The sequence below is a fragment of the Amphiprion ocellaris genome, chromosome 14, assembly GCF_022539595.1.
Source record: "Amphiprion ocellaris isolate individual 3 ecotype Okinawa chromosome 14, ASM2253959v1, whole genome shotgun sequence".
Taxonomy (NCBI): Eukaryota; Metazoa; Chordata; class Actinopteri; family Pomacentridae; genus Amphiprion; species Amphiprion ocellaris.
Window position 1 is genome coordinate 26,015,074 of NC_072779.1, and position 24,496 is coordinate 26,039,569.

Genomic DNA, 24,496 nt, shown 5'->3' on the forward strand with positions numbered 1-24,496 from the left:
GCACTGTTGCCTTGCAGCTAGAAGATCCCTGCTTCGCATCCTGGTGGAGTTTGCATGTTCTCCCTGTGCATGTGTGGGTTTTCTCTGGGTTCTCTGGCTTCCTCCCACAGTCCAAAAACATGCTGAGGTTAATTGGTAACTCTAAACTGTTTGTAGGTGTGAGTGTGCTTGTTTGTCTCTCTGTGTAGCCCTGTGATAGACTGGTGACCTGTCCAAGGTGTCCCCTGCCTTTGGTCTAAGTCAGCTGGGATAAACTCCAGCCCTTCCGTGACCCTAATGAGGATTAAGCGGTGTGTAGATAATCGATGGAATGGATATATAATTTTATCATAGTTTGTCTTATAGCACAGGATATATATTTATTTTATATTGTTACAGAAGTTACCCAAATCTGCACCAAAGTTAACATGCTCAATAGTTTTGCAAAATTTAGTTGATCAGTGAAATAATGTTTCACATAACTATCATTTAGTAATAGTAGACCAAATTCTGTTTTATAGACAGAATGCTGAGATTAAATACAGTCTCAATTAGTGACAAAAGTGTAGCTATAATTCAGACTCACAGTGAAGGTTTCACTTGGAATCTGAAATGGAAATGATGTCAGTGTGCAGAGGGCAAATCAGTAATGTGATAACTGTTTGGATGTGAAACATTAGACAGGGAAATCGGAGTTGTGATGGACTCAGTATCCTCCTTGTCCCTCGTTCTTGGCGACATGTGAGATTCTTTGGAGGCTTGAGGGTCAACACGGACCCAGTGTGTTCAGGACTTATCACATAATGCACAGAACACCAGTCCTCTTTTCAACAGACTTTATTTACAGTGAAAGCAGAGAAACTGTACAGTGCATAGACTTTTAAAATAACCCAGGTACGGACAAGAAATACAGGCATTTACACAGAAACATCAACAGAATTTCTTGACAAGCATGCACTCTCACATTCAGATAGTCAAGCCAAAAGGGGTCCCCCTTATGGAACAGGACATCCTGAAACTGCCAAGAAAAACACTCTTTAAGCCAGCGAGCCATTCCAGTGATTTTACTTTAGTGACCAGGAGAAAGTCTGACCCTCTTGCTCTATTCTACAGAAAGAAGAAACTAAAATAAAATCGAGGCTTTGTGGTAAAAGTGCCCACTGGTCAAGCAATGATTTTCAGCATTGTATAATTACCCATTTGTGGCCCTTACAAAAACACCCTCTCAAGAGAGTTGTTCCAATAAAACGCAGGCTCCTACAGAAAAAGTGCATGTTGAGCAACAGAAGAAAGTACTCAGTAAAACAGAAGAGGGAAGTGTAAAAGGGAAGGGGAGAGCAGGGTGAGCACTGCGTGTACCATACCTAGGACTGGATGTCACAATGTGATGTGTTGCAATAAGGTGTGTGCTGCCTGGATTCTCTGGAAATTCAAGAGCACAGAGCCAAGTCTCTCTCTCTCTCTCACACACACACACACACACACACACACACACACACACACACACACACACACACACACACACACACACACACACACACACACACACACACACACACACAGACACAGACATATACAGAAGTACGCTACTGACATCACTACATCTGCAAACATGCGAGAGCACAGTTCCTCACATAAACCCACATAAAACCCTCACAGACGTCAGCATGGCGGAAATAAACAATAGACCCATGTCTCAAACGTTTCACAAGCGGTTGGGATAAAGGGAAGTGACATCGCAGCACACACACCTCTAAATGGGAACTGATGCTAACTGAGACAATGACAATAACAGAAGGAGGACAAAACAGGATGCTGGTCAGATGAAAGAGCCCGAAATGTCAGACAGCCTACAGACTGTTGTCGCCTTGTAATCTTAACAGCCAACACCAGTCTGATAAGCTATCTGACAGGCCGGGAGAGTGACGGACATGCCTGAGACATACGCATGTACAGAAACGACAACAATGGCAGGAAAAAAAAAATCCTAATCCTACTTACCATGACAGGAGAAAAGAGGAGATGTGAATGTTCTGACTAGAGCTGAGGCAGAGCGCAGGGTTCAGCTCTCTCAACAGTACCCCTCTGTTTCAAATCTACTCGAGTGATTCGTCTCCTGGCTCCGTGACTGGGGCAGTGCAACGAGTTCATTTGAAGGTTCAGCTGAGGTAACGGCACAGACGCTTTTCACTGTGCGCTTGAGGGTTTTTTTTCCCTCTGCTGCTTGTGCCTGCTCTAGCGCCCACTGCGCTCAGTCCAGCGTAGCACAGCAGCGGTACAGAGAAGGAAGAAAATAGCACATTTCACTCGCAATTATGGAAAAAAGGAAGGTACTGCATATATTGAGAACGAGTTGACGTGATCCCTCAAAAAAGAAAAAAAAAAAAACAGGCAAAAAAAATTACCATTGATCAAGCAGGTAAAATGTTGCTCATGTAATGCCAAACATGAGCTTGCTGTCCTCATCTAGAGAAAAAGGGGATTAAAAAAAAAGAAGCTCCGTGGACAAGTGAAGACAAAGAACACTTATCCTGACAAGAGACTACCTCGAAGTTAAAGGCTGCTTTCTGCTACACTAAGACTTCCAGGCAGACTCCGAGTCTAAAAGTGGAGCACAATCTGCTTTAATCCATAAAAGATAAAAGGGAGAGCAACAAATGTGGCAGCCACACAACCTACTATCTCTGTCTCGCTCTCCGTCTCACACACAGGCACGCGCACACACAATTGTAGATCTGATTCAATATATGGCTGCATCTGGTAAAGTAGCCCCGGGCTGACTCATGCGCTCTCTTCCTGGAAGCAGAACAATAAGGGCAGACAAAGGGACCAGCAGGGTGATTCATGGCCGATTTATCATTTCTCATCCAAAAGTACTACGATGAGCTTTACGGCACACACAAAAGAAGTGGTCATCTTAAGAACCATGTACAGTCTGAAACACTCATTAACATCTCTACTACAACTGAGCTCTACAGTATGTAGAAATGACATGGCTCTGAGGAGAACATAGTTATTTAAAGTCCATTTACAAGCCTTATCTAACCACAGAACAACAACCCTACAGTTCAGTCATTAATACAGAATTATTAATAATCTGGCAAATATAGATCATAAATAAATACGATATTTAACAAATAAGTGTGCTGGTTTTACAAAACAATCGCAACATAAAACAATCCTAGCTTATTCAGATAAAGTGAATTCAAGTGACTCTATGGAGACTTTAAGGTTGTCGTAGTGAAACAAACAGTGCAGCTTAAGGCGTCACTGAGGAGAATTATTGCCAGCAGCTTCTTCTCACGTGCTCGGGAACTGCTAAAAGCACCAGCATGAACACTTTAACAACACAACAGCTTACACACACTCACACACACCCCAGTGAACACCTACCTTACAGAGAACAATTGCGGAAATCACTACCAAATGCAAAGCCTTCAAAAACAAGTAAATGGAAGTCCAACTTCAACATAAACATGTTGCTACAATAACAAGAAACCAGATAGGGGGGATATGTTGCATCTGATACTGGCGGGGTATCAGCCAGGAGCGAGAGTGCAAATGAGGAAAGGAGCGGCGGGAGTTTGGAGAAGCAAGGAGGCTTCTGAAGTTGATGGTCCAGCGTGATCTGTCGCTGGCCTTCACTCCGTCTTGCTCTCCGAGTACTTCTGCTGCTTGCGCTTGGCGTAGCTTTGAGCCATGGAGTTGACAATGGAGCAGACAAAGAAGCATACCATGATGACCACAACCTTCTCAAAGAGCCACGACAGCCAGTTCTCCTCCTGCCAGGAACCACAGAGAGAACAGAGACACAGAAGAGGAGCTCAGTCAGTGAGCCGAGGGCCACCCCCCTTCACCCCACACCCTGCGCGCCCCTCTGCTCCTGATGCTGTAGGCTAGGTGGGGATCCAGCTCCATGTGCAGGACAGATAGAGATCAGGGGTAATAAAACACGCGGCAGCCCCCACCGTCCTCCCTCCTAACGCCCCCACTGACCCCAGCCTGCAGCCTCCCTCCACCAAGTTAAATTGCCTCGCTTCTCTCCCGTAACTGCTGGAGGCTCAAGTTACAAGAAAAAAGGAACATTGTTCTAGAAATGCCTTAATCTGTCCTTGTGCAACTCAAAGTCTATCCTTTTCTTCTTCTCCTTCCTAGTAAGCACATAAAAAAGAAAGATTGTTTTCAATGAATCACTTAGAACAAGAGGAAAAAAAGAGGGAGTGAGAGACAGAGAGGAGGGAAAAAAGCTTTGAAAGAGAAACAGGCTACAGCTACAACTGGCTCTTTTTGTTCTTGATAGGGGGGTTTTGAAGGATTGTCACTAGCGGAGGGGGGGCTGCCCCGGTCTACAGTTAGTGCTGGGTTCAGGCGGGGCACTGAGTGCAAGTGTGTGTGTGTGTGTGTGTGTGTGTGTGTGTGTGTGTGACACATAGGGGAGTGACCACACTCACACACACTCTCCCAATTGGTAAGATGGAGCATGAGTCAGCACGCCCCACGCTACAGTAGTACAGTTCAATACAGCAAGTGAAGCCAGACCCCACACTGGCCCCTCTCCTCCTCCCCCCCTCTTTCTCCTCCCTCCCTCTCCTCGAGCCCGCCCAGTGCAGTGCTAGCCTACTCTGTCATTCTGGCCCTAAACAAGCCTCTGTAATTTACTGTATCACTACAGAGTAAAGCAAAACGTAAAACATCAACATTACTCTTATCATGAATAATTTTGTTCTTATTTAAATATATATATATGTATATATATGTATATATATATATATATATATATATATATATATATATATATATATATATATATATATATATATATATATATATAGTGTTTTAAACAATTAATTGAAATCAAGCAGCACAGGTAAAGCAGGTGAAAAGAGAATTAATTGCATGCATGAGAGAAAATGGGTCAGTGATAAAAAAGGAAGGCTTAGATAAAGAGAAGAAAGGAACACAAAAAAGTGGAGGGAGAAGAAGTAAGAGAGGCAAAAGTAAGGGGGCTGCATTCTTTTCTTGGCGCGCACACGTGAATGAATAGATGCTGTGAGCTGGGGGCTGAGGTCCCTGTACTTACAGTTGGGATCCCCTCTCCACGGAGATGGTGAAGCTTGGCCTTCTGGGCCTCCAAGTACTCCCTGAAGGGCTTCTGCAGTGCCGCACCCAGCAGTGGAACAGCTCTGTTTCCACCAACAGAGAAGGGGAGTGGGGGGGGGGCATAGAAAGAGAGAGAGAGGAGGGAGAAGAGGGGGGAGAGGGTGGGGTGGTGGGGCACAAATCACGTCACGTCATTGTTACTCACCAGCCCAAGGGCAGCAACAAAGGGAGGCATGCTGTCCTATCTCCTGTACAGTGTCGGTCTCGCCTGCTTCCTCTCTCCGAGAAGAGAGAAAGACGGAGAGAGCAACGAGTGCAACCCCTTCACTGCTCATTACCACAAACACACACAGACAGACAGAAAAAACGGCACAGACTGTAACACAGCTAAAAACACAGCTAAAATGAGTGCTGCTCAAAAATAAAAAATCAAATAAAACAGAGACATCAGGAATGAAGTTGTCTGGTCCTCATACAGCAGCTGCGGCAGCAGTATCAGCCACATTCTCCCGCTCTGCTCTGCTCTGCTCTACACACATACTCGGCTTCCTCTCCGCATACACACACATCGGTGAACTCGTTCAACTCCCCTGCAGTGCCTCCTCTGCCGCTGCAGCGAGTAGAAATGAATGACTTCTCAGAACTCTCACATTTATCACTGGCGGTTCCTGTAAGAACTGGTTTCAGCCAATTAATGAGGAAGTGAGTCGTACCCGAACTGTGTCATCACTGGCTGAGACCTGAGGGGATGGCCCACAGGGGGAGGTGCTGTTGTAAGACGGCCCATATTAGGAAACCCTTTACAAGATTTAGCCACCAACTACAAGCATACTACCGAACCCCCCCTTCCCTCCTGCTCTTACACACACACACACACACACACTTGGAGAAAAAAAAGACGTGAGAGATTGCAGAGAATGCCCTAGAATAGCGAATCAGTGGCCCATCCCTAGACTGGAGTTAGTGATTAATCACTAAACAAATACATACTAAAGACCTTCATTTATTCTCTTTTGTGGCTATACACACTCAATTACATCCTCTGAGCTATTGTTTCAAAGCATTCCTTATGTTCCACTTATGTACGTCTTTTGTTCATGTTGGGGAGGCATCATCCAAGCCGAGACACATCAAAGATTTTCAGGCAGGTTTGCGTGGGCAGTCGTGTCACATTCGGTTGAGTTTATAGCTGATAACTTTCTCTGAAGGAGGCAAGTCATTTCCGTCCCTCCCCACCTCCACACACACAGAGACATATACACACACCTATGTTATGGTGAGAAAAAAACTGACTGTCTTAAATGATTGAGTTTACAACAAGGAAGCCTTTTAGTAATGATTAACTTTATAACAGGTAATGGATATCCTGCATGTGAATGGGCATAAAGCAGTCAGGAAGTCTGACAGATGGATCACGCTTTAAGTTACACAATAGAAAATGGTTAGGACACGGTATCAAAAATCAAGCTAGGAGTTTTTTTTTTGGAGGGAAACAAAGCCTCTCCTATTACCATCCCCCACTTCACAAAATTCACAACACATTCACACACAAAACGTGTCAAACTAATTAAAGAATATAGAAAACTTGGGTGACAAGCTGAACATGAGATCTCGGCAGAAGAACAATGATGAAGCACAGGAGAAATGCATTAGTTAGCAAATAAAAGTAAACAGACAAGAACAAAGAACGAGAAAAAGAGTTTTCAGAAATGGCGGGCGAATCATCTCCTACACGATGAGCAATACTGAGTCATGAGCCGGGCAAATCCACTGACAAAGAAGCTCAGAGCAAGGAGTCTAAAACAAGAATTTAATGCCACAGAGTGAGGATGTCTCTTGGTCTTTCCATTAAAGATGATGATTTTGTGTTTTTTGGGAACATATTTGCACTTTCTGAAGAAGTTGTTGAGAAATTATTGGATTTGAGATTTCCTACTGTATGTTCACAATTTACTCGTGAGTACCTGTGCTGAATATCTCTGTCTCTCTTTGAAAGAAGTTAACAAGATTATCTTTTTTCTTTTTCTGAAATAGAGTTTCTGCCTACTGGAAATGAATTAGAAATTTGTGTCAATTGTGCATGCATTAAATACATCTAATACATACCAATATGTTGTGAAGGAGCTGTTGTAAAACCTGGTTTAAATGTTCAGTAAAAGTTTGGAAATTTAAAGTTGAGTTTTTGTGAGTTCTTTCTGAGTTGAGCTGATGAGGAAATAGCTCAAAGCTGAAATTTATAACAGCAATAAGAGGTAATTTGGGAAACAATAAGCCTAAACCATTTACAGCTACTGAACACACTTTACAGCTGGTTTGTGAAAATCTTGTGCTTAAAGTAAAAGTAAAAGAAAACTCCTCGCTTGAATCTTTTCTCCTAAGTGAGCCTTTGAAAAACTGTGGCCTTGGAAAACGGGAAATTAATCACTTTCAGCAAAACTATTCATAGCACATTTAAAAAATGATATAGTGTCATTTGTACATTTTGAGAGCTCTTGACAATTTTTATAGTATATATAAATTCTTTTTTAAAACAAAAAGTGACTATATCTAAATTCAGTGGCGAGGATGATGCATGTTACTTTTAAATTACTTCTGAAATATATAAAATGCCAAAACACTCATAATGAAAATAAAACACACTGAGTCATGTCTCTTATTTTATTTAATCAGCTGGGTTAGCTCTACCACATGTACCAGAAAATTACATTCAATGTAAAGTTTTTTTGGCCATTAATTTTCTTCATGTTGTTTAAAATGAGAAAAACCCCAAATTTTTGTACAAATAATGTTGCCCTTTATTTAAAATGAACGTCTGTTTTGTGTGCTTCACTACAAATGTTCTTTGTCAGTTTGGGTATAAAAATATAAATAAAGACAATACATTCATTATCAAGTGTTAAAAAAAAAAAAAAACACGGCAGTTAATCCGAGCAGATCTCAAAATGTGCTTTTTCTCATTTTCATTTTCTAAAAAGAAAAAATGTGATACAGTTAAAAAGGATAATAACTGCAATGAAAAGCCTTAAAATGTAAGTAGTTTTACAACTAAAAAACCCTACATGTGTGGATCCTATCAAACCTTATAACAGTTGTTCTGCAATTGATTAAATTAATTCCAGAAGTTGTGCAAAAAGCATAGGGGGTTTCACTTGGTGAGTTAGAGGTGGACTATAAAATTATTTCCACTGTCTATGTATTTATTATCCAAATGATACGTTTGCTTAATATTCCAGCACATATTCTTAAACATAAGGAGTGTGGGTGATCATTTATTAATCATCCTTAAATAGGTAGCGTGCAGGTTTCTAGATATTAAGAACAAATGACTGTAGCGTCATCAAATGATTTCCATTGAGTCGCTAAATTGAATCAATAAATTTTTTTTAGAAATTAATGATGCCTAGCAGACAAAATTAAATTTATAGAAGATGAAACAATTCAACTCTTATTTGTTCACTCACATCAGATCAAGAACAGATAACAGTAGCTCAGGGATTATGCAGAAAATGCAAAGCTGGAGCCAAAGCATTTAAAGAAAATCAACATCTAACAAATGTTTAATACAACTGACTGTGACTTAGTAATGAAGAGCTCAGTAACTCAAACAGCTGAGTTTGGGTATTTAGTTTATGCAGGCACAAAACGGTTTGGATCTCTTTTATTGTATGATAAGTTCAAATAAAACAGAACACACAGAAAGTTGACATTTACCATCAATACACACCGTCTTTGTTCTGTTTTAACCATGCAAAATTGCTTAATTTCAAAAAGGGGAATACCACTTCATCAAAGTAGGTATTCAAACAAGCCCAACACAATTTGATCAGTGTTTCTGAACATGAACAGCTCTCGTCCAGAGGTACAGGCCAGTCCGTTGACACCGCCACACTCCTACAATACCACTAAACCAAGCACTTTTTCTGTTTCTCCAAATACTTCTTAGTGCGGTCACACAGTACATCTGTGCAACATAACCATATGCACAAAATACAAAAGTGTTTGACAATTTGTATCAGTGTGTTTAGTGAAATTCAGCAGTGCTGCCCATTAGTGGACTTTACACTCAAAGTTAATTTCAGATCCATGTATCAAACCAACAAGGCCAACCAACAAGTCCCCAGCTGACACACACACACACACACACACACACACACACACACACACACACACACACACACACACACACACACACACACACACACACACACACACACACACACACACACACACACACACACACACACACACACTTACAAATATATATATTTACATGTTTCATTTATTTGACGAAAGATGAAACAATACAAAATGTCAAAGTCAAAATAATACAAAAATACTGAAGGTGTGAAAAATATGGAAAATGAAAAAAGACAAATATTGACTGTGAGCTATTACATAAAAAAGTTACCTACTTTTTCATTCTCCTAACAAAGATATAAAAGCATGCATAGTGTTTGTATGTTTAAGAGTGCAGTGCTTGCCAGGCTGTACAGAACAGCATCCTTTGCATCAAATTCGCAACTTTACAAATAAAACCAGGGGTCAAAAGTGGCATATCTCCACTTATTATGTTAATTTTCAATGAAGCTGTAGCAAATGGTGTTTGAAGGTTTTTCATGTCAGCCCTTTATCAAAGAAAAGGGTCTAACTTGATCAATAATCAGGAAAGAAAGGAGGAATTGAAACCAGGAAACATGGAGGGAAAATCCCACATCTCTCAGCTTCCTGCAGTGTGATCATTGCTGCGAAGGGTTAATATGGGAGCAACATCTCGGCCTCTTGTTTTCTTAATGAACTATCATTTCCTGCTGCTGTTCATGGGGTATGGAGTGTGTTTAGGCTTCCTGTGTTCGTTTTGTAAAACTAAATTCCACAGGCCTTGAGTCAGAGGTGACCTTTGACATGTCTGCCCCTTCTGAAGGCTGCCACCACCTATGGCACTTGAAAACATATAGATACTCCCTCATAAAATTTACCATTTTTAGTTCTTTCTGCTTTTGAAATCAAAAAGGGATGCACACACAAGATGACACACGCAGGCACACAGGCACATGTACCCTGACGACCTAAGCAGGGGAAGATAGAGAACAAGGGCTCACATGACAGCCAAACCCTGGCCAGGTCCGATGGGTTACGACATCATCACAACAACTGGCTTAGGCAATCGCTTGTGTTACCCAATGACTCCACAGGGCCATAGTTCACACCTAACATAACAGCACCAACACTGCAAGACGCACACGCACAGTGTGGTTAGGGGGTGCTCTGACCTGTGGTACTGAAACACTGACCCCTTCACCATCTCTGTGCAAAACACTGACATCTGAATATTTTTTATTTTTTTTTTTATCAGATCATGGCTCACTAAATTGCTCCTGCTCCAATTAGATTTTATTAAGTGCTGGAATAATGAAATAATGGAATTAGGGGAGGAGGAGTGTGTTTGACTTTATAGTGAGGAAAATTTGTGATTCACGTGCAAATGTTGTAAGGTAATATCTGTCCGTGTGTTTGCCTGTGGGTGCGTGTCTGTTCCTCCTCCAGTTCAACCAGGCTTTTTCCCAATGACTTCACCACTAAAGCATGAAGCCCACTCCTGGACGGAGATCCCCCTGCCCAGGGTGTTTATCACATCCCTGTTCCACAGCCATCTGCACACACACATACACTAGCATGGACATATGCTATCCTCTTGGGTACCCGCAGAGCTGCCAGGAAATCAAGGGGCAACAATTATAGCAGTCTATTATTCCTCTCACTTCCCAGACAACCACATGAAACAGCCCTCCACCCCTCATGACCTCCCCAGGTTCAGGTCAGCATGCCCACACAGACCTTCTTGGTCTACATGAAGAGGTGTGGAGCTGCTGGGTCACTGGGTAGCCAGGCCTGGACCCTTCCCTTGGCAAAAAAAAGTTTGTTCTATGAGTCAGATATGACTGGAGACATATCCAGACAAGTCATAGTGCTACTTGTAGAGCGGAAGCAATTGGCAGGATAGAAACAGAGGAGGAGGCAGATGAACAGAAGGAAAGGAAGAGATGTGGGGAACTGCTAGTTCATCAGGGTGTCTCCTGTGAAGTCATATTTGGGGGAATGGTTGCTGTATGGGATCTATGGTGACATTATTTCCTCTGAGACATCGTTTCAAAGGAACACCTAATGACCTGGTCATAACCACATGCACAGTATTTCAACTTAAATTTACAATTTATTAGTCCCAAATGGGAAACTTAGGTGCAGAAAGTCAGAAAACCCAACAACACTGAAACATACAAGAGGGGTTAAATGAACACATTACAGCATGTTAAATAAATGTGAAGGGAAGTAACACACCAAAAAAAAGAGGTCACAGGGTGGAAAATTAATGGCACGTGGAATAAATGAGAACTTGAGACTGTTTGAAGCTGAACTGTCCCATAAATGCAATGTATGTCACTAATCCAACACAGCAGGTTAGCTGGCGAGAACAAAAGTGCAAGTGTGGGACTTTTTTAGTATATAGCACACTGTGAGACTATATGGAGCCTGTGTGGTATGTTCCATACACTACAACATGCTTCTCAGACAACCACATAGGTTACTACATACCTGTCAAAAGCCACAGCACACTCTATATCTTCCGCTTCAAAACTTTATGCTCCACTCTGGCTGTATAAGTGAATTAACAACCAAACAAGAAGAATGAAGCCTTAAGATGGGCAGCATGATCAGTAAACAATGTTGGTACAAGACAAAAGAAAAAACTAGCTAAAATGTTCAAAAGTGATCATCTGATATACTTTCTAATCAGTTGTACATATAGGCTACTCTCTGAGTTTACATGCTGCAGAGATTGTGGTTAGAGGCCAGCAAATGCAAAGTGAAAGTTTCTCGTGTGCATGACAGTATGCAACACTGTGTCTTAATATGCAGGGACAACACTGAAAAAAATAAATCGACAAAAACGCAGTCTGGCAAAAAAACACTAAATACTCCATTACTTCCAATAAAACCTTTTGAATGTGATTTAAGACAGCAGTCTAATCCTAACATTTGGATAGTAATAAACTGTTCTTATTATGTTCATAGTGGGGAATCTTTGAATATAACTAAATAAAATAACAGCAAATGAGTTAGGTGTATGAGATAAAACATAAAACGCAGCTCCTCATATTTAAAATCTGTGGTTGCCGTGATTTTCAGGCTGAAGTTGACACAACTGTCTACCTCCACTTCATGTTGAAGCTGTGAATAAGCCTGATGGGGGACAATAAGTCTGTTTGGACTGAGGAGTGATGGATGCAGGGTGGGGAGCGAGAGGGGTCCAGACTGTCCGGCTGGCCTCTGAGTCACGGCCTGTCTGGAATGACTCCTCTCACAGAACACAGATGCAGACACACATCCTCATGACATCTGTCGAAATTGCTGCACACATTATGATGTTTATGGGATTTACAAAACAATGCGCTTCAGTGGATGATGCTGATTAAGAGCTTGAGGTCACGTTGTGTTCCCTTGATAAATGAGCCGCTCTAAAAATGAATGAATGGCACACTGTTTCCTAAAACAACATACAGGCCATTTGAATAAATACATTAGTAATTTCATAGCCTTGGCCTGAGCATTTGCAGGAATGATTTGATGTGCAAGCAGCATGTGTGGTGTGGCAAAAAGTATGACGGCGAGGACCAAAACAAATGAATCAGGGATGAATAAAGCAGGAAGCCCTTGGATACACACTGTGCCTGAGACACATAATATGACACCAGACCTGGAACACACATCTGACCTCTCCCTCTCTTTGTGTCTTTCTATTCTATCTAGCTCTCTCTCTCTCTTACACACACACACACACACACACACACACACACACACACACACACACACACACACACACACACACACACACACACACACACACACACACACACACACACACACACACACACCTACTTACTTACCAAAGCTACAATTACATTCATATCTGTGTGTGCCACTTCAGAGTCCCTCAGTGTGCTGTTAACTGCAGAAATAGGCCTGCAGTATATGATCTGAACAATAAGTCTTCTTGAGCGATTGAATATTATTCTAAATGGCTGTAGTAAGACCTTCTGGCTCAGAGTCAAACCTCTCTGACTGTTACAGCCTCTGCTTCTGTCAGAGCTTGGGGGCCAAAGTAATCTGAATTGAAGTGGGGGAGATGAGAAAATGGACGCCCTGCTGGGCCTCACATTAAATTTAATGACGCCATATAAAAAGAGAGTCAGTTGCGACCCGCCAAGCCATCCCTCACTCCTACTGTCTTACCCTCTTTGCCTCTGTTCCCGTCACCTTACATGGGGCATCTGACTGTGTTTGGGTGAGTAAGGCGGGCAGTGGAAGGACTGATCAATGCCATCTTTGTCAGGGCGCTTCTCAGGTGACCAGTGCACCCAGTGACTAATACAATCGAAAATACTCCCTTCCTGCATATTGGGTTAACAGGAAGACTTTACTCATATGGCTCAAAAAGGGCTATTTATAGGAGCTCTAATGTGACAGAGATGCAAGTGGTTATAGTTTACCATTATTTAATGAAAAGACATACCCCATTTTTGGTAAGCTAAGGTGTAATACATCACCTTTTACAAAATAACTTCAGTTGATAAGGTTTAGCACAGACTGCTGTTCACTTTTTTCTTGTGTATTTATTATTATTATTATTATTATTATTATTATTAATAATAATAATAATAATAATAATAATAATAATAATAATAATAATAATAATAATAATAATAATAATAATAAAAGATTGATTGATTGATCAAATAAACTTATTGCCCCAATTGTTATTTCCACCAAAGTTCTACTTATGTAGTGTAATAAAACGTTTCCATATAATTCTCAAGCAACTTTGAAGCAAACTTTGAAAATGTTGCAAACATTTTTTTTTAAAGAAAGAAAAAGAATGTGAATTGAAACCTCTTACATTACCTGCTTTGGAGCATACAAACTGATAGTGTCATCGGAATGTGCCTGTATATACTATGTTACACAAATTTGTTCAAAATAGAGTGAAGGAAGCCGGGAACAAAAACAGTTCTTTGCCCACCGCTAAAACACACAAAGAAGACGAAAGAACAAGAAAAACATCAGCCATCTCCAAGTCAAAAATGGAGAGAAGTCTTAAGTATTATTTGCAATCAAGACAGCTGTAATTATTCTTTCAAAGACAGACAGACAGACAGACAGACAGACAGACAGACAGATAGATAGATAGATAGTTAGATAAGGGGAGGTTTATTGGAATTTTGCTGTTTACATTTTTAAAATACAATAATGTAAAAATGTACATAAAGCATTAAAAAACCCTCCTTCACTGTACAGTAAAGTGCACACTAGATTTACCTTCAACCCAGACAAGCCTTAATTCAAAATGAAACCACACAAACCTAGTTTCTATATAAGCTATGGGTGAAATTCAGTGGAAACAAGCAGTAACACACTTCTCTCCCCTCAAACTCCAGTAGCTTTGTACAAATAGCTGCACTACTGTGAAAACCCTGAATAGTTTGATTTGCAAGGTTCTCAGCAATTTCACTTCTCTCATAACCCAAGTGTACTTAAGTGGTTTCATAGTAAATGTCCACAAGAAGCTGTGTTGACCTCTAAGCTAGTAGGAAAATATTAAATAAACTGTGGACTTTATATTGCATCTGAATGTAAAGAGCCTCTTCACATAAGTTGCATAACTTAATTGTGACATGAAAACTGTGTTGTTTCCACCACAACATTTTTCAAATAGACTTTTCACAGTAAGTTATGTGACGTTCTGTGTTGGTTTGTCTGTCTGTCTGTCTGTCTGTTTGTTAGCAACATTACTCAAAAACAGATGAACGGATTTGGATGAAATTTTTAGGGAAGGTCAAGGTCAAGCGCAAGGTCATTTTGTTTGTGGGTACATCTATATTAAATGGCCACATTCTATAGTGCTGTGATTTCTACCGTGAATTTTGTCAATATTTCAGCCTTCGGAAATGATACAATGACTGAGCAACCTTGGCGGAGTACTGTGCTTTCTGAGTGCCTTTCTTGTTTATTCTGTTATCTTTTTGGCACCAGAACACAAAGATACCAGATCAAACAGTGCAAATACAGAGTAGTTTCACAGTCTGAATAATAATCAGTCTCGGTTAACTGATTTATTCTTACTCCAATAACCATCCCAGAGTTCCTGCCTAAGGTATACCAAGCCAGTTCTATTGTAGTCACATCATTACACTGAACATAAATGATGATTGGGATCTGGAAAGTTCTAGTATGATTCAGTAAGTGGCTCATCCAACCAGTGCGGGCCTGTTCTGACCTGTGATTCTCCCCTGGCCTTCTTCTGAGCGGGGCCACCTGCTGTGAACTCCTAATGCTGACAGCCTTGAGCAGCAGGAACAGCCATCTGCAAGCCCATTGTGCTGGTAATGGACTCACCAGCTTAGAGATGGACTCACATGGAAATGGGTGCATTCTCATGGAGACCTGCTGGGTTCCCCCATGGCCCCAGCACACCGGTTTCTACTGGATAACCTTTTCAGTTCTTGGCTCTTCCTTTCTACATGTCAATGGCTTTCTCCCCAAGAGTCTGACAGTGATACTCCGTCCCTTGACAAATGACTGTGCAAGATTTGTCAAGCTCCATACAAGACACGGAGAGTGCTGACTCAATCGAGATGATGGATTATTGAGAAGATTCATTTGAAGTATGGATTTAAAGCCAGAAGATGAGACACTACAAGATGGAACTAATGTTGCTACTCTTTTCTCTTTCTCTTATCTCATTTTCTTTCTTTTCCACATTCTTACAAACATAATGTACATCGCACTTTGTCCTTTCCCAGACCTCTACAGACACTAAACCCAGTCCCACCACTGGAATCCTACAAATGGTGAATCACCAACACTTTAACACCAAAGCCATTAGATAGGCCTGATCACTACAACTTTTCTCATAAATAGGACAGACATCTTTGCTGAAAATGCGGCACAGATCAGAGTATGCAATTCAGCCTAAACACAGCAACTCGCAACAGATCAAGCAAGGAGACTGGTGACCCAGACAGCATGTCAAACACAAGAAAGCTCCCTGTTCCATTACTGCATGCACTGGGTGATTTTGAGTTTTTCTTGATGTATATTACTACCTCACTGGTTGACAAAGCCCCAGTGGAGATAAGAGAAAGGAGGACAGGGGGGATTGGGCACAGAAAAAGATAAATCTGTTGCCCTGGACTTATATGGAGCATAGCAGCAGGGTCTTGCCCATTCTCTTAAGTGTTTATAAGGTATCAGCCTCACTAGTAGGTTAAATGAAAATGTTCTGTTGTTGAATTAAGAAAATTCAAGGACAGAAAACTTCATATGTTGTAGGAAAGGGCAGGACACTGGTCATTAATAAGTATCTATGACTATTTTTAGGCCATTTTGAAGTACAGAAAATCTGATAAATTAAAAAAAAAAAAACTACAAACTTAATATTTGTTTAAAAAAAAATTTAAAAAAGGGAAATGTGTGGAGTAAACAGCATGAGATGTCTTGACATATAACTGCTTCAGATCTTGATCAAAGCGTTGCTCAATGTGAGTTTGCAGAATTTTCTTAAACAATGACTGTACATGCATGGTTGATCTTCAAGAGGAGACATCTGTACATTAGTCACAGGACGTAGAGAAACCTAACAAGTCTGATCAGACACACAGCTTCATCCGACCTGGTTATCAGTTCTTGTTATCAGCCCAAAAGGCATTTTAGGAGGGTTATATTGTGACTTTCTTGCAGTTCAAAGAAAAGCTATCTTCATTATTATCCTAATACTGCTGACAGAAGGTTGTAGTTTTAGCCTTAAATGCATTGCACAGCAGGAAAAGACTGAAAACCATCTGCCTGAGATACACAAATCTGTTTCCACAATACACACAAAGAAGTAATCCATCAAGTTTGAAATATCTGACACATTCTTTTGTCCCAGACAGTAATTTAAAAAAAAAAACTGTTGAAAAAGGAGGAACACTTCGGTGAGAGGACAAAACTTATTTTTCCACTGAAACTTCTTTTCTGCTTTGGTTCTCAAAATGAACATTAGAAAGATACAAATGCATAACGGAAATTTTAAGTCACTTATGTTTTTCATGTTCAAAAGAGATGGTTTTTTTTTGCATATTCTCAACATTATATTTCCAATGGGTAAAAAAAAAACTCAGGAGTTGGTCATTTTTGTTAAGAGAGGTGATGAAATAAGCTGTTGACAGTTTTAGAGCTTCATGATGTTTAAGCATTTAATCCAAACCTCTCCTATTAGACTGAATGTCACTATCACACTGTTTTCCATTTGTCATTAATAGAAAAACTACTTCGCTAATTTAAACTGTTGATGAGTGATCATATTTGGAAATAAGCTTATTTATTAAAATAATTCTTTCAGAAAAAAGCATGACTATGATGATTAACAGCTCTGATTGCCACATAAATATCTTTTAAAGTACCACAGTGTTTCAAAAAGCGATTTTCTTAATGAAACTTTCTGATAATTTGTGGGCATTCCCTATTTAGTAAATTAGACAATTGTCTTTGCCACTGGCACAGAAATATTTACCAAATAAAGTATGAATCAAAATATGCTACTGTGCTGTTGATTGTACTTGTGGATGATAACATTAAAGCATCTAGCAAGTAGCAAGTGTTTCAGTATTTCTATCTCTGCATCAACCCTCAACCCCATACACACACATACATTTTTTTTTGTTCTTATCACCAAAAATCACCTAAATTTTCACTATTATTGAAACTTAAGGTTTGTTCTTTTTCAAAAGATTATAGGTCACATGAAAGGGGATTCACCTGGTAAGTTTAGAATCAACAGTAAGTTCCGATGGACTCACACCGAAAAATGTTTCAGTCTATTTTGTCACACGCTGATAAATCATCAAAATGAATTTACAAAGCATTTAGGATAAACATATAAGATAAATAACTTTATCAAAAATAAGAAAATAAAGTGCTCAAGATAATTGTGCAGGATTTTTGAAGTTTTCAATGCATGTGACAAATTGAAATTATACTTCAGGACAAAAATGTCCTTTAGGGGATCACAAACAAGGAGGTTAAAGTCTTCTGTGTGTTCTCTGTGTGTGCCAGCTAACTCACCTAGCAGGCGAAGCACAGGAAATAAATTATGTAGTATTATATTAAGTCCTGTGAGAATGAAATCACAAAGGTGAAATTCCAAAAGTCACTTCATTCACCCACAAAAACACAGTGTTCTCTCCGCTTAAAGGAAATAGATCCAGAGCAAAGCAAACAAAACCTACAAAATTACAATTCCACAATAAAGATACAAACTGTGTCTTTATCTAAACAGCTAATTCCAGCCATTAAGTTTGAAGGTTATTATAGAAGCAAAGACAAAAGTACAATTTATGGCAAGTGCTAAAAATGTTTCACAAGATAACAAAAGAGAGCTCATATGTTGTAAATAAAACAGACCAAAAGCTAAATTAATCATTAGTTTAAGAATTTCCAAATACATGTATTCTTGACAGACATGCCTCTAAATTACAATTGTAGGAGTCTGATTATGTAATACCAAGAAATCACAATTTTACTGAAAATAGTTTCTATGAGGCTGACAAATCCAATTGAAAATGAAAAAGAATTAATCAGCTTTTACTGCAATCCTAACATCAGCCAGGTTGGAAATGTTTCTGTAGCACTTCCAGATTTATTTTAAATATGAATTAGTGGCAGGTAAAACTTTGAAGTGTGTGACTGAGGTGTGGAAAAAACATACTATGTTGTAACAGTTTTTCATTTCTAGAATTTTTGAGAACAAGGGTGACCAGAAGACAAATGTTTGAAGTTGTGTGTGTGTGTGTGTGTGTGTGTGTGTGTGTGTGTGTGTGTGTGTGTGTGTGTGTGTGTGTGTGTGTGTGTGTATCTGTGAGTGTGCACGTGGGTGCGTGCAAGCGTGTGCGTTAGGGTTTGATTGTGTGCACACACATGCAAGTCTGCAAGTTCGCAGTGGGCCGGGGTAGCTGCAGGTGGCAGAGTGTGAAGGTATCAGTTTATTGTCAAGCACCTGCATAGTTAAAACTGTGGTCTGTTGGGGCTGAAAGGGTTAAAATGAGAAGGCTGCCATCCATTCATAAGGTGATGTGTGATTGAGAGTGAGAGTGAGAGCAGCACAAAGAATCAGAGGTGAGGGTGGAAAGGCCTCAGTGAGGAAGGAAGCTGACGGTTGACAAGTTGTAACGAGGGAAACTTCCTTTAGAGAAGAAGCAGGCCCTGAGTCAGAATGAAACCTGTCAATAACCAATGATCTGTCACTTGGAGTCTACAGCTCAATGAACAGTGACTGCAAGAGGGCACAGGTCTTTCACAATACACACACACACACACACACACACACACACACACACACACACACACACACACACACACACACACACACACACTTATATAATTACAATTTAATTTGCAATTTGTTTTTTAAAGTCAAGCGTCAGTTAGCTTCATTAAATAATGAGACTGCGCTTAGGTCAGTCAAATCTCAATAAAAATTAATGGCAACATAAAGACCCTGCTGCTCACAATCTGCTTGAATTTAATGAAGCTGAATTACAGCATTAGAGTCATTATTTAATAGCTGCACCTTGTGTATCCCAAACAATCAAAGTGTTCTTCCAATTTCAACAGTTTTAAAAAAAAAAAATTACTGTCTTTTTGGGACAAAAAATGTGTTACATATTTCAAATTTGATGTACTGCTTCTTCGTGTGTATTGTGGAAACAGATCTGTGTATCTCAGGCAGATGACTTTCAGTCGTTTCCTGTTGTGTATCCTAAACATTTTCCATTTTCTAATTTTCAAATAATTTTCAGTTTATTGATTTCAAATTGAAATCAATAAACTGTTGATTTCAACACACGAACACACACACACACACACACACGCACACACACACAAAAATCTAAAAATTATGTTGGTAAACATGTGCTAACTAACCATTGACCATGCCTCATTTAGAAAATATTTTATGTTGTAGCAATACAGCAGGAATAAGATAATGTCTATAAAAATTAAAACTACAAATATAGAGAAAAGAACAACCACAGCTTTTTTAATATCTGTCCTAACTAAGATATTTTCAAACTCATCTCAGAAACAAATCAAATGCACAGAAAAACATTGCAGCAAAAAAATAGAGCTGATGCAATCTCGTTGCCTAATTTCAGCATAGGGAGTGTGTGTGTGCAACAGCAAGAGTACCTAAGTGCAAAAGCATGCGTGTGAATGTGAGTGTGTATGCGTATGTGTGTGTGTTTGTGAGACCAAGGGAAGAGGACCGTATAAATGTGCATATCTCTGTGTGTGCATGTAATAAATGGTACTCCCACCAGCAGGTGTGTCGAGGACAATTTCCAGCTGCAGGCCCTGGCATCTCTACAAGGACACCCCTCATGACACCCATCAGCACCCACACCCAGCACCAAGGCTCTTTCAACTATTACATCTAGTCCTTGTTTTCAAGAGGCCCAGAAGCTGTAGGTGAGAGTCTGCTTTACATTTTAGTTAAGATGTTTTAGTAGTTTTAAAACCAGTCGTTTAATCCTGCAAAATAACTTCATGTAGTTGGTGTGTAAAATACTCCACTTGAAGTATGCTGATGCTGCTTCCAGCTTGGCCTACACAAATACTAACACAAATGCATCTCTTCTGTGAAAATTGTCCCACTGGAAACTCAGACTTGATGTTTCTTTCCTCCCAAGAGATTCCAGGCTAATAAACAGTGGCACATCTTGTCTGGACGCCTGACACCTGAAAGATCCTATTTTATGGGAAACATAAATGTTTTTTTCATAGCGATCCAACTCTGGACACATAGAGGCAGCTCTTTCTTTTGGCTTGAACTAACTATGAGATCAGGTACGTACACTACCAGTCAAAAGTTTGGACACACCTTCTCATTGAATGGTTTTTAATGTAATTATTTTATTCATTGTAGATTAATACTGAAGATATCAAAACTATTAAAGAACACATATGGAATTGTGTTGTTATAAAAAAGTGTTTATCTTCAGTACTAATCTACAATTTAGAAAATAATACAAATAAATAAAAAGCATTGAATGAGAAGGTGTGTCCAAACTTTTGACTGGTAGTGTAGGTAATACCTAACTTTCTGTGACAGACAAGAGTTCATCCTGTCCTGTGAAGCAGCCAGAACATGTTCATGCCCATAGTCATCCAGTGGAAAAATCCAAACCATTAATCACCAAGTCGACTATCACAGCAGAGTGAGGAGCCAAAGCGGGAACAAAATGTGACAAAATCTCAGTTTCAAGGTCTGCACAAAGCATTTCAAGCACAAAAAATCAACAAGTCATCTTCCAAAATCATCATGTAAAACCCAAAGTGACTTCTGACTACACGACCTTTAGCAGTGTCATGAAGAGGCGGAAGGAGGAGGAGGCCAAGTTCACACAAAGGCATGTGAATTACCTGAATGCCACATGACTACCAAAAAAAGGCCTTCAACTGTCAAGTTCTGCATTAACTCTTTCATGTGTGATAGCTGCACACAGGCCAGGGTACTTTTGTTGAGCAAACATACAAACACACACAAGTACACACACACACCAGATGAGGTTTACTCACCCGATGAGGGACACCATCTGCTCCACTATGTGCCTGCTGAAGGTGATGATCACAAACAGTTTCTGTATGACAAAGAAGCACGCAGAGAAGTAACCAGTCAGTTATTGAACCATGAGGTCACTGCTGGGGTGCTGAGCAGGGCAGTATGTGCAGCATAGTTTGACCAGTAATTTCTTAACTCCCCTACATGCACGCATGCACACACACACACACACACACACACACACACCTACACACCTACACACACACACACACACACACACACACACACACACACACACGCACACACACACACACAGACTACTCATTATGCCCAAGCCCTTGCCTTGCATGACCACGGCGGTTTGGTCTAAAAGCAACCATGAATGGTACGACATTTTGTCATTGAGGGCAAGAAATAAAAGGCCTGGGTTCTGTGACACACCACCAACATAGTACACTAGGTCAGCATATCATAATGGCTAGCATCAAAAAAGCAAGTATGTGTGTCTGTGCTTCAAGGCCAGAGACATGCAGGAATCAAAGGAAATGTGTCACTGCTTCAGAGGGGGTCTCAATCCGGCTTCTGTCCAGTCTGATTCCTGCTTAGTCACCACACCAAACAGCCGACTGGCATCTATTTTGGCTCATATCAGCTCCTCGTCCTCCTGAGCGATGATGCGGGTGTACGAATTCACTCGATTTTTTTGTAAGTTACTTTTCTTGTCCTTTGCTGTCATTTGCTATAGGTTACTGTGTTCTTATAAACAAACATTTGTTTTGACCACTAAAAACGTGGCTTCAACCAGTAACATCTTGGTTCTTGCCATTAGAAAAGCTTAACCCTAAAGAACTTTTGGCAGGTCCCGCTCATATCCACAGAAAAATATTTTAAATTCTAGTCCAGATCTCAAGGTTTCCAAAGATACTAAATTTATACCGTTGAATTACAGGGAAAGGAGAAAAAAGGCTAAATGACACTTCTAGAATTTTCCAATTTATGTAATGATGGACCCATAAAAAATTTAAATGTGTAGCTTCAATTCAGACATATAAATGATAGGTTTAAGTGTCTAAAAACATAGTATCTAATGTAGGCCGCAATTTGTAATTATATTTATAGTTATGATAAACGCAATTTTTCACAGTGCTTCTGCAACAGGCGAATCAAATTCTTCTAAACTCCTGACATAAAGGTCAGCACCAGCATTCTACTGAAACTTGCTACTGAGTACATTTTGGTTTAGAGGTTTACAAACTCAAATGCTAAAAAATTTGCCTGACAGAGGAGATCATTTCAAAGATGATTTAAAAGCAATGAAAGTGTAGTATTGAAAAAAAACTCTAGAAAACATACAGAGCACGACAAAGTACAGGCAGGTGGACAAAAATAAATATGACAACCACTTCAGTACAACACCCAGAACCTCGCATTGAAATGACTACAGTGCAGATCACTCTGCACCAGAACACCCCAGAGACAGTTTTAATTTCAGGTGACAGGCCTCTTTGATCAGTGCTTTGCTACAATGTTCGTTATAAGGTTATGCAACATGTGATCCAGGTCATCCCTGTATTGTCATTTGGATGTCCTTTAATTTGAGTTACTGTTAAGCCTCAGAATGTCATTGTGGGGTAAACAGAGTGGATGAGAGCCTCGCAGTCAAAATGTACCAATGTCCCAATGTTACAGAAATAACTAAACTTATAACTGGCATTTACAACAAAAAAAAGACTGACATTTGCTCTCATGTGATTTTTGTGCCTTTCAGAAAATAAACAGACACCACAGTAAAGTAAGTAAACTGCCTCACTGCAACTTTTTAGGCAGAACTTTTATACAAAGTTTTGGAGTACTGCACTTGGATTTTTTCACTCGCAGTTCCCTAAGAGACACACTGACAACTATCACCCCACATGAAGCAAGTGGGAAGAGACAGCAAAATGGCAGACAGAAAAGCTGACTGAAATGCTTTTGATGCACCTCTTCAGAAATAGTAACATGGTCATGACTCGCTGATTTCTGTTTACAGTTAATGCGGATAGGAGGTACACATATCCAAGTCATAACCCTTTTACTCAAAAGGGGAAAATGTTACATCAGTTCTCAATAATTTAAAGAAAATGGCTGCTAAATATTGAGGCCAGTGAGTGAATGTATGAACAGTTATACACCATGAAGAACATCTCATGTTTTTGCAGCTCTGTCAACTAATATACTGTAATTAAAAAGGCAAAATGCTCTAAGAGTAATAACCCAATATCTACGCCTTCTAATGGACCTGACAATGCTTCTGAGAATCACCTAACTGAAGCGCCCAGGCAGTGTACTTTCATGACTTTACCTGTGATCCCCAAGTGAGCTGACGTTTACCATTCAACAGCGCACATTTAGACGGGAGGTTTAATGAGCATTGAAAGGCACAGAACAGTACAGAATAAAAAAGCTTCTCCCTGGACACCACTGAGAACACACCTGAAACACAGGTACAAACCCAGATCAAAAAGACGCTTTGAAGCACTGAGACAGCTCACATTTTTACGCCCACACACACACACACACACACACACACACACACACACACACACACATACAACACAAGCCTCAAAATCCCCTTTTGTTCCCTCTTGGCCCATAAGGGAGAATGTCACCTGCTCTACAGTTTGCTTTCTTCTAATACTTCTTGTTTTCTGCTCATACACTCTAAATGACTGAACCATTTGCATTAGAAGCAAAACTGGAGCTTGAAGAAAATTAAACCAAGCAGCT

At 40.1% G+C, this 24,496-nt stretch overlaps 1 protein-coding gene across 7 annotated transcripts in view; it reads right to left on the reverse strand.

Moving 5' to 3' along the window:
- Positions 1 to 800: 800 nt before the first annotated feature.
- LOC111566699 (vacuole membrane protein 1-like) overlaps positions 801 to 24,496 on the reverse strand; it is a 64,961-nt gene continuing 41,265 nt past the window's right edge. For all 7 annotated transcript variants that reach the window (XM_023267441.3, XM_023267442.3, XM_055017458.1 and 4 more), the window contains 3 exons: positions 21,748 to 21,809; positions 5,060 to 5,162; positions 801 to 3,761 (listed from right to left, as the gene is read on the reverse strand). In XM_023267441.3, the coding sequence (XP_023123209.1) occupies positions 3,621 to 3,761; positions 5,060 to 5,162; positions 21,748 to 21,809 (306 nt within the window). In that variant the 3' untranslated portion in view covers positions 801 to 3,620. The remainder of the gene's footprint in view (positions 3,762 to 5,059; positions 5,163 to 21,747; positions 21,810 to 24,496) is intronic.